Source organism: Setaria italica, chromosome II, assembly GCF_000263155.2.
Source record: "Setaria italica strain Yugu1 chromosome II, Setaria_italica_v2.0, whole genome shotgun sequence".
Classification (NCBI taxonomy): Eukaryota; Viridiplantae; Streptophyta; class Magnoliopsida; order Poales; family Poaceae; genus Setaria; species Setaria italica.
Genome location: NC_028451.1, coordinates 35,475,405 through 35,487,035, shown reverse-complemented (window position 1 = coordinate 35,487,035; position 11,631 = coordinate 35,475,405). Strand labels below are relative to the sequence as shown.

Genomic DNA, 11,631 nt, shown 5'->3' with positions numbered 1-11,631 from the left:
ACACTAAGTGTGGCGGCCGTACGCAACACATTGTCAAATCATGGACTAATTAGGCTTAATAGATTCGTCTCGCCGTTTAGCCTCCACTTATGTAATGGGTTTTGTAAATAGTCTATGTTTGATACTTCTAATTAGTATATAAACATTCGATGTGACGGGTGCTAAAAATAAGCAGGAGAAACCAAACCAGGCCTAAAACTTTTTAAGAGCTAAAATTTTAAGAGGCTGGAACCAAACAGGCCCTCAATATAGTATCAGAGCTAGATGTCTTGAGTTCGAATCCTGCCGGGCACGATTAAATAAAATAATTGTAACCCACTATAATCTCCACGTATGCGACCTGAGGAAGCCTACATATGAGGGGGAGTATTGGAGTATGAGTGAATTGGTCATCTCTTCTTATCAATTTAAGTTTTTAAATTGAATTGGTTGGTGCATGGATATACTCCGACAGGCAGGCGTTCGCAAGATGAACTCACTTCGGTTCGGTTCAAATTTTCTTCTTGTCTGAACGCTCTCTGCATCAAAGAGGGCCGAAGAGGGGAGCCCCGTTTGATTCCCTCCGGCGGATCAGGCAGGCAGGGTAGCAGCCACATACAGCTTTCCCTTTCGGCCCAGGAGGCGCAAGCAAAGCTCATCATTTGACGGCAACGTCTTATGGCATGTGTGTGTGCATCCGAATCTGACGTCCCATCCATCAGGCTTGCCTACACATATTTTTGTCGGCCATTCTCTCTCAGGCTCTCCGCTCAGGTGCGCCCAAAAAGGTGATCCTCCGCCGATGCATCTCCTCCTCGATCTCGTGGAAAAAAAAGAGATCAAAAGAGGATCGATCTGATCCGCCCTGGCTCGCTAGCTCTTGTTTCTCACTTGCAAGTAGTGTGCGCGTTAGCATTGCTGCATTGGCCATGTGGAAGCCTCCGTGTTTTTGGAAGTATCTCTGTGCCTTTTCCTTTTTCTGGGGTATGCAAATAAAGAAACGGGACATGCATGTCTCGCAGCCTTTCTGGAGCAGGCCGCGATGCAGGATGCTTGCACAGGAAAGAACACAGGAGGTATAGTGTGAAAAATGACTGCCACGAAGGAACTGAAATTATGGTTGTGCGTAGTAAATTTATCCATTTGAATAACCAACCAGTCCTCTACTGCCTTCCTAGAAAAACAATTACGTACTCTTTTCATTATTATTTATGATCAACTTATGAGATGAGAATATTGTAATATTTGGCTATGTGCGGTCGCCAAGACCAAAGACATATCTTTTATCTAAAGAAGAAGAAATTACTAGACAATGATATTATCATACGAAAATCCACATTTTACTACCCTAAACATTGTACTTTGTCCACTTGACACCTTACAAATTTTAGGATTAGATTTCGTGCATTATGAAGGTGATAAATGACTATCTACTATATTTTATAAACAAGAAATTAAATATCCATATTTTGATTTTTAAACTGTTTTTAGCCGCATTTGGCATTAAAAATATTTGCTAAAAATCTTATCATGGGAGGGCAAGATTTGTTCAGACCTTGTAAAGGGGTTGTTGACACCAAGTTTTGGTGTCAACAGGGGTTTAAGTGCCAAAAAAAATAATTAGGGTAGTAAAATGGCCTTCTAAAATCACGTGTGCACACGAATACTAACTATATGGATAAACGTGATAGAAAATTGCCTATAAGTAGTAGATGTAGTTGTGAATCAGGCCTCAGCCACTGCATTTGCAATTAGATTAAAATTCCAATATAAACTAATTGGAAAGAAAACATGAGTTTCAATTCTTTTAATTTTTTTACAAAAGAATGTGCGGAAAAATTTCTACGAATCTATTACATAGGTGCGGCAGGAGCCCCCCCCCCCCCTTCCGCTACCTAATTTTGTTCTGGACATATGCCCCTCTTCCCCTCCAAAAAAAGAGCCAAATTTCTGGGCGGTACTAATTGTTTATAGAGAAAATTTCTTTAATATCATTGAAATTTATAGGACTTCCCTTATTACCATCAAAATTCTCGAGTTCCCTTCACTGCCACTGTTGTAAATTTTCTCTCCCTTGATTGCCACTTCCGTCGAAGTTTATTACCATCAAAATTCTCGAGTTCCCTTCACCGCCGTTGTTGTAAATTTTCTCTCCCTTGATTGCCACTTCCGTCGAGGCTTATTAAGTAGCTTCTCACTGACTTGGCGGGCCCGCAATCTGGACAGTCAATTCCCACGGTTTCCAATGACTTATCTGCCCCTCTTCCAATGACAAGGTGGCCCCACAACTGCCAAACTTAGGCCCCGTTTGAAGCTCCACAGCTAAAGTTTAGTCCAATATTTTGATGATATTTAGGACATGCAAACATGAGCTAATTGTAAAACTAATTGCATAAGTCGTGACTAATTCGCGAGACGAACCTATCGATGCTAATTAGCCCACGATTACTCATGTTGTGCTACAGTAAATATGTGCTAATTATAGATTAATTAGGCTTAATAGATTCATCTTGCAAATTAGTTATGACTTATGCAATTAGTTTAATAATTAGCTCACACTTAGTCTTTCTATCTAAACTTTCGATATCATCCGGACTAAAAATTAGTCCACGTCCAAGCACGCCCTTATCTCCTATCCATTCTCAAGCCACGGCATCGGCAGGGGTTCGATAGATAGGCAGCCGCAGGAGGGAATCGGCGAGGGAGAAGAGTGAGTGGGGGCGGCGCTTCGGCGTGGAGTATTGGGGGCCCAGCCAGGACCCGCGGCAAAGCGGCCGGGGCGTGGAGGTCGAGCGCCGCCGGCGCGCGCGAGCAAGGCAGCCTGGGCGAGTTGGGGGAGAGCACCGCCGAGGCGCGTGGGTCGAGCGCCGCCTGGGCGTGGCCGGCCGGCACGCACCGTGCCCGCGGCCTGTGTGAGCGTGGCCTGGGGGAGGAGGATGGCGTTGAAGGCCGGCCGGATGATGCACAGGAAGTCGTCGCTGCTGTCAAGGCCCCACGCGAACTCCACCAGCTCCGCGTTCGTCATCACCGTGTGCTGCTGTAGTCACGAACGCCACGGACCAGGGCCTCTGCCCTCCAGCCAGGCGAAGCAGGAGACGTCCTCCTTCTACAGGTTGGATCCCAGTGCGTCGAGCTGGCCATTGATATTGCTCGTTGAAAGGAAACCAAATCAAGCAGCAAGTTACCCCTTGCGTGATGGATTAAAGCCAAGCAAGAGCTTCATACGTGAGCTATGGAGGGGCATAATTGTCTTTCCGTATCAAGATAACAACAATTTAACAGTCAACTAATGGAAATGGCAATCATGGGAGATAAAATTTAAAACAGTGGTAGTGAAGGGAACTCTGAGAATTTGAATGGAAATAAAGGAAGTTCTATAAATTCCAATAGCATTGAGGGAATTCTCTCTTATTTATAAGCGGTACATGTTCCACAACAGATAGCAGTATCTTTGCATCTAAATTAAAATTCCAATACACTATAAACTATTTGGAAAAGAGAACAATGTGTGCAAGTGGTACCAGGGTGAGGACAGGAGGGCACAGGGGGCAAACGCCCCCCTACCATGTTTGTTCTAGGGATAATCTTCAGGTAATAAATATATTTGCTATACAAATCAACCCCCACCCCCCAAAGCCAAATTCCTGCCTTCGCCCTTGACCAATACCATTTCTCCAATTTTCAAGGGCGCATGTATGGTTAAAATAGCTAAGTTTCTATAAGCAAGAGAATTGTACTTGAAACTTTTTCTAGCATTTTAGACACACTAGTCAACTTGTGCTATCCCACGGACTAACAACTTTAAGAGTCATAAGCGTATGAAATTCATGAAAAAAATTAGGGACATAGGTAATAATCAAAATTGTTTACCATGCATTCAACTCTCTCTCATTTGTTAAATATATATTCAAACATAATACTCATATGAATACCTAGCATACTTACCTTTATCCAGCTTTTATACTATGCACTTTTTTCATCTCTATTTATACTTTTTCTCTACTTTGCATCGCACCTCCATATTGAACAGTTAGTTTGAGCAATATGTTCAACATGGAAATCGATTTTTGCTTCCTTCATACATGTATGTATGGTGTGCATATTGTGACAGATCAAGCATATATATATTAACTTAGTATTTTCTACATGAACGATGGCAGATATAGGCAATTTAGAATCATGGATCAGTTTACTTTGGATACTTTGTTAAAATGAAATATGTAATTTAGATTCACATTTAGGGTTTAATTTAGGTTATTTTTATAATGGTATAGGTGGATAGTTAGATTAAGATTAGGAGGTTAAATTAGATTATTTTCATAATGGCATATTTGGGTAATTTAGATACATATCTTAAGGGTTGATTTAGACTACTTTCTAATGGTAGGTGTGGCCATTTTTTAGATAATAATAATATATCTAATGATTAGATTATACTGGATTGATGGCTGGATGTTTCTGATTTATGTGAGAATTTATAGGATTTATCTATTTTTCCTAGTGCATCCAATTAGTAGGATTTATGTGAGAATTTTAGGATTTAGAGGTAGCCTCCAATTAGTAATACTAAGATTGATGGCTGGATGTTTCTGATTTATGTGAGAATTTATAGGATTTATCTGTTTTTCCTAGTGCATCCAATTAGTAGGATTTATGTGAGAATTTGTAGGATTTAGAGGTAGCCTCCAATTAGTAATACTAAGATTCGGTGCGATACTGCTAAAAAAGGATTTGGTGCGATAGGAAAACAACTGTTGTGCCATTGGTGCCATAACACATCCAAGGTGTGCAGCACTTGCAACCCATATAATAAAATCTCCAAAATTAAATATGAATAATGTGTTTGAAAAAAATAAATGCCTACCCGCCCATTTTTTACTTAGAAAATGCCCAAGTACCAATGCTAGAGACTATATATTTTCAAAATTACAGCATGCTTGCAAGTGTCAGGCACTCAACATGAAATTGTGTTAGTTGCTATTAGGGTGCATGAAATTTAACAAAGTTTCAAAAGACATACTGCAACATAAAAATGTATATAGAACATAAAAAAAGGAAGATACAATATTATGCTTCATTTTCCATTCATCTACAACGTTGAAGGGCAACATCCGCAACAATTAGAGAAAACATCACCAGTATGAAATATGTCACTTGAAACAATCGAAAATTTCAAGGACCTGAAATATAGGTGTGAGGAATTATTGTACAACATATGTGTGCAGCTCTTCTACTTGATGAAATGCTCGCAAGACGGCAGCACAAGCTAAGCTATTGACACATACATGCTCGTGATCGGTTGAGATCACTAGCTTGTCGAGTCCTACTACTATTACAGTAGGATAGAGAGAGAACAAGAGTACGAAGAAGACCACATGGGCCGTGCCGTACTTATGCCCTAACAAGTTCACCCACCAACGAAACACGAAGTACCTACCTAATTACGAGCAGAGATAAAAGAGAACATGAACAGCAGCTGCAGCGGCAACGAAGTAAAAGAAGAGGTGGATCATCTCTTTGTCTTTTGCATGCACGTACGCGCACCGGTGGGCCTATCGATCGATCACACAGCTAGTGTTTTTGTCTGTATAAGATCGATGTGCCGGCCGGCTAGGATCGGATTGGAGCTCGATCGATCGGGCACATCGACCTGGCCGCGGCGGCGGCGACGCCGTCGTGCTCGACGTCTGAGACCGCTCCGTCGTCGTCGTCGTCGAGCCCCCCGCCGCCGCACCCTGCGCCGGCGCCGCCGACGAAGCCGTGGCCGTGGCCGAACGCGCGGGCGTGGTCCTTGAGCGAGCGCTTGTGCTTGAACTCGGAGCCGCAGAGGCAGTACCAGAGCCTGCCGCAGTTCTTCTCGTGCGTGCGCCAGTCTCCCTTGACGGCGAAGGCCTTGCCGCAGCGGCGGCAGAGGAAGGGCTTGAGGCCGTGCTTGCGCTTGTAGTGGGTCTGCAGGGTGCGGAAGTCCTTGAGCGGCTTGGCGCGCGGGTGGTCGATGTTGTTGCGGCAGCCCGGCGCGCAGCAGTAGCACGGCAGTCGCAGCATGGCCGTCGGCTGGATGCCGCGCAGCGACTCCGGGCCCTTGCGGTACTGCGACCCGTGACCCCACATGTGCATCTGCATCCATGTACGAGCAGCAGCAGCTAGCTTCATGATCAGTCACACACAAGCACGATCGACACGGCGGGACGTAGTACGTTATAGTCGTGTGTACACACGCTGACACGCACGATCAAATAAGGCACAAGGAAACAAACAACAGGCATGCATGTATCTACTTGTACCATGTACAGTGCAGTACCACTAGCTAGGCAAACACTGCACCATCATCTCCTGGTCATTATCACTTAATTAGTTAATCATCAATCATAACTGATGTAGTACGACGTGAAGGTTAGTACAGGCTAGCTACTGGCAAAGTACTCCAACTAGCTACCTTACAGCCTTACATCATATACTGCAAATTGCAATGCTTCTGAGGTAATAGGCTAGTGTTCATGTGATCATGCATGCATGAGGTAACTAAAATCAGCTACGAGCCTACAACTGTTACTATATGCGTTTGTTGTTTATTTCGAGGCATATGCGCGCCTCTTTGACATTGCATTGGTTGCTTATGATCAGAGAAGACTGCAGGCTCACTGATCTCAAACGTCAAACAGTGTTCTCCTACTAGCTCCAAGACTTGTTTGCAGCATCATCAGCCAGCATGCCAGTGGGTGGTGAAAAACCGGAGAAGCCGCATGAGTGCAGAGGCCTGCAGCTGGCACCAAGCTAGAGCTTTTGAAAGCGAGGTCTGTAGCAGCTAGCTTCCGGAGACTAGCGTGTGTCTGTGTTGTTTCTTTCGGAAGAGAGAGAGGGGGAGAGAGAGCTCAGAGCTGAGACTAGAGAGAGTGGGCGTCCCGTGTACGAGCGTGATTGCGTCTGCACACAGTGAGCGTGGCAGGGACGGCATAGCTAAGCTACAGCAAAGAGCACTGCACATCTCTTGCAGTTCTCGGGAGACGTGAAGTAGGCAGCCAGCGAATCCCAAGTCAATGCTCAATTAGATTTGCAGTGAAAAGAAATAATGGAACCCACTAACCCAGAAAGAATAAGGGTGTATCATTAAACTTTAGCAGTGTTACATTGGATGTTCGGATGCTAATTAGAAGAACTAAATATGAGTTAATTATAAAACTAATTGCAGAACCCCGATCTAGTTCGCGAGATGAATCTACTAAGCCTAATTAATCCATCATTATCAAATGGTTACTGTAGCACCACATTATCAAATTATGGACTAATTAGGCTTAATAGATTCGTCTCGTGAATTAGACTCCATCTGTGTAATTAGTTTTATAATTAGACTATATTTAATACTCCTAATTAGTATCAAATATCCGATGTGACAAGTGCTAAACTTTAGCAGTAGGTATGTGTTATAGTCTGTCCTTAAGTACTGATCGACCAATCATCCTATAACTCCTATGTCTGAAAGAAAGAAAGCTAGCTCATATGTGCTACATGATCGAAGACAGATCAGTGCGTACGTGGTACGCTGAGTAAATGGTAGTGGTCTCGGAGACGAAGAAAGTAGCGGCCATGATGTGCAGGCTGCAGCAGCGACTTTGGCAGATCAGACACGCGCTATCTGATGGGCAACATGTTCATCGACGATCTCTCTCCCATGGCCAGATACACCATGCATCTGATGACCAAGCTACTACAACATCCGTGCCATGCCCAGATAAAGACCCAGAGATCAAGATCAGCGAGAAGGCTTCAATTCACTGGGATCTGATCTCCACAGCGCCGCTCGAGAGTCTGCCGCCTGCATGCATTCCCAAAGCAAAGACGAACTCCCGGAAAAGCACAAAAGGTGCATGCATGCATGGCTTCTCAGCTCCTTGCTATGTCTGTCTTGTTCAATCACACGAAAAGGCAGCCGCTGCGGCCGGCCTGGCCTTCTGAGCTTAATCGCCGGTCAGGCGCCGGCCGGCCGGCCGGCCGGCCAAACCAGACATGAGCACGTGCAACTAGCTAGCTACACCAAAAGGATATTTTCCCACTTCCTGCTCTTTCACATGAGCAACTAGCTAGCTAGACCAAAAGGACACGCGCACCATGGAAGAACAACTGTTTGCTGCTTCGGTATTGCTTTAATTTGTCCAAAGCAAAACAAAAACAGGATGTGTGTGCATCTATGGATGCTACCTGGAACAGATAAAGGAAGAGAGAAGATTTGTGTAGCCACCTTTGGATCTATAGACATACGGGTCACTTGGGATTTGATATGTCCTCCCTCCGTTTCGAATTGGTTCATAAATATTATTATGCATAGCAAAAATTATATATTAGAAAAGTCAAAATGACCTATAATTTGGAATTGGAATGGAGGGAGCTAGTATCTACAACTATGTCGATCACATTATTTTTCCAAGATCTCATATCGATCATATATAGTCAAGCTAGCACGGATGGCATGTTTGTACTCACTGGCCGCTGGAACAGTTTCAGAGAGATTCATTGGCACAAACAGTTCGAAACTTAGGAGCGGATCAGACGCTTGCTCCACCTTGTCCCGACAAAGGAACCGATGCTATTTACAGCAACAAGCTGTTCGTTGCGTGGCTTTATTTGTTCGATCGCGTTCATTTCGCAACCGGCTTCGTTCCCAACTGTAGAAACTTTATCTAACCCTACTGCCGCATCATTTAATGTTAGCTAATTCCAATTATTGGGATCTACATCTATATGTTCTGGTTGCCGAAGAAACTAGCAACCCCCAAAATTATTTCGTCCTATAAACTGACAGAAAGAAAAGTCTTGAGTGTATGGAAAGTCCAATAATCAAGCGTGATTTATGATCACCAACGAGATGAATTAATGCACAAGGAGAACTTTGAGCTCGTGAGTCGTGATTTCTTTTGAGAAAATCACTTCGATTTGTTAGTAGTTTGATTCAAAATCAGAGGAAAAAAAGAGAGGAGAAATGCATGGTGCATGAGCTGGATGAATGAAGCAGGCGAGAGAGAGAGAGAGAGAGAGAGAGAGAGAGAGAGAGAGAGAGAGAGGCATGACGACTGAATCAACGTACGAGCGTGTCTCGATCGGCTCACCTGCATGTTGTTGTATCGGTTGAAGGTCTTGAAGCAGACGGGGCAGGAGAACTGCGTCGGGCCGATGAGGATCTGCGACGGCGTCGGGATCCAGTACTGCCCCTTGTTCAGCCGCCCGATCGGCGTCGACGGGAACCCTAGCGGGGCCGCCACGGCTTCCCCCTCCTCCTCCTCCTCCTCCTCCTCCCCGCCGCCGCCGTTCTCCCTGTCGTTCCTCCCTTCCTCGTCGTCCTCCTCCTCCTCGGCGCCGTCGTCCCGCCGCCCGCGGGTGCCGCTGAGATCGGCCGCGCCGGCGCTGGTCGTCGGCAGGCCGATCCGCAGCGCCACGGTCACGTCGCCCGCCGCGGAGCCGGAACCGGCGCCGGGCTCCACGTCCATCGGGTCGCCCGCCGCCTTGGCGTTCAGGTCGGCGAAGAGCCCTCCCAGGCGCTGCTGCTGACCGTGGCCGTGGTGAATGCTACTGCTCGCGGCTGGGCCCTCCTCCTCCTCTTCCTCCTCGTCCCCATCCTCGTCAGAATCCAGCGCCGCTGCCCGGCCGCGCCGCTCCGGTTCTCGCGCGGCACCGCGCGAGGCGGCGGGGACCAGCGAGAGGAGGGGCAGGGCTTCCCGGAGCGGGGGCGAGGGCGGGGCGGGCGGCGCCTCCTGGGCAGGTGGCTGCAGATGCGCGGCGAAGAAGGGCAGGGAGGAGTAGGCAGCGGCGGGTGGCGGCCCGGACGCCCGCGGCGCTGGGGGGTGGTAGTAGTAGCGGTGGTGGTGCGGGTGGCGCTTGAAGAAGCTCGTGTAGGGGTTCTCCATGGCGGCACAGCAGCTGCTGGCTGGCTGTAGTAGCTCGAGGTTGGGGGTAGCTCGCGCTAGCTCTAGCTCTAGCTCCTCGGTTACTACTACTAGCTCCCCGCTACAGTAGTAGACACGCTTGTGTGGTGTGGTGGTGTGCGCGGCGAGGTGGTTGGCGAGGGGTTATTATATGGTGGGTGGGGCGTGCTCCCGCGCGTGGAGTATTCACCGTGCAGCCTCCCTCTCCTCCATGTCGAGCGCGTGCTTGGGCTGGAAGAGGGAACTGTAACTGTGAATGTTCTTGTTTCTTTGGGATTGGGAGGACTGTGTGTGTCACATTTGGGTATGGCACTATCTATGTGCAGTATCCACATTCATTCATTGTGCTTGCGTTGTAGGAATCTGAGGTGGATGAGTGCTGCTGCTGGGGCTAGCTGTTTCTGGTCTAGTCAAAAACTCAAAAGAGATCAAATTCCTTTTCAGAAACAGAAGCTTCATTTACAGCAGGGATTTCCATGGCTCTTGCCACAGGAATTAATTCAAGAATTCAGCTGCTCCGCGTTAAATTCCTACAGAGAATTGGCTTCATATTCGTGTTGTATTCCAAGTAGGTTTGTGAAACTGATAAACTTTTGTGTTGCGCCTGTCATAAATACGACAACATATGCCCGAGCATTTTAGACAGCGAAAGATAATCAGATTTTAACATATTCTAGAAAAAGACCCCACAAATTGGAGGCTTGGAAAGTCAAGATCCATCCATGACTTTGCCTTGGTTATCTATTGTAACACCCTAATTTTCATCATTTGCAAGTTAATAAAAATTAATTAGAATTTATCTAGAATTTTTTTGAGTTTGTTTAAGGCCTTAAGGTTTCTTTGTGAATTTATTAGGCATTAAAATCTTTTTCTAAAATTAACTTAATGAACCATAGGTTTAAGTATGTTGCATTCATGCTGGTTGCATTTCTTATTCCTTGAGTGTGAAAAAGTTTAAAAATGTGTTTTTACAACTGCTAGGTTCTCTGAGAATTTTTCTGAATTTTTCTAGAATTCATTCTCCTTTTCCTAGAATTAAATCTATTTATTAGAAGGCTCTATGCTCCTTTTTATGGGTTCCAAGTATTTTATTTGGATTCCTCATGTCCCAATCTATCTCTGGAAATTTTCCTAGAATTTTTGGGATTTTCAGAGTATTTTTTGTAGTTTAAATGAATCATCTAGAAATTTTCTGAATTTTTCTTTCACGAGAAATCATTTCTGAAAATAAAAAGAAATCTAATCCTATCCTATCAGGCCGACCCGTGGGCTCCACCCAATCCGACCCGCTGGAGCCCATCGGGCGCCACCAGGCCCTTGGCCGGCCATGGCCGCCGGCGGCCTTTCCCTCAGCCCTGTAAAGGCGTGCCCCGCAGCCCTATAAAGGGCGACGCCTCTTCCCCTGCTCGCCCTGCTACCCCCGCTCACCCCTGCGCCACGCCTCGCCCTTGCTCGCGCAGCACCGCCGCCTCCGGAGCAGACAAAACCGAGTGCCGCCGCTAGCCTTCGTCGCCAGTTTGCCGGCCAGAAGCCCCGGAGCCAAGCCAACGCCACCTGTGGTTTCCCCTCGCCAAGCCGAGCTCGTTCCACTGTTCCTCGTCGCCGGAGCACTGCTGCCCACAAAGACCCGTGCGCCGTCACTCTCGTCGTCTGCCGCCGGCCAAAATTCAGGCCACCCCGTCCACCTCTATCGTAGGTGAGGAGCTCCACGGGATCCCTTCGTCCTCCTTCTGTGATC

At 46.4% G+C, this 11,631-nt stretch overlaps 1 protein-coding gene across 1 annotated transcript; it reads right to left on the bottom strand.

Moving 5' to 3' along the window:
• Positions 1–5,099: 5,099 nt before the first annotated feature.
• On the bottom strand, positions 5,100–10,041 carry LOC101755479 (zinc finger protein WIP2). Its single transcript, XM_004957112.3, has 2 exons — positions 9,081–10,041; positions 5,100–6,096 (listed from the first exon to the last, which is right to left on the bottom strand). The coding sequence occupies exons 1-2, from the start codon at positions 9,873–9,875 to the stop codon at positions 5,590–5,592; spliced, it is 1,302 nt and encodes a 433-aa protein (XP_004957169.1). The 5' UTR covers positions 9,876–10,041; the 3' UTR covers positions 5,100–5,589.
• Positions 10,042–11,631: the final 1,590 nt, after the last annotated feature.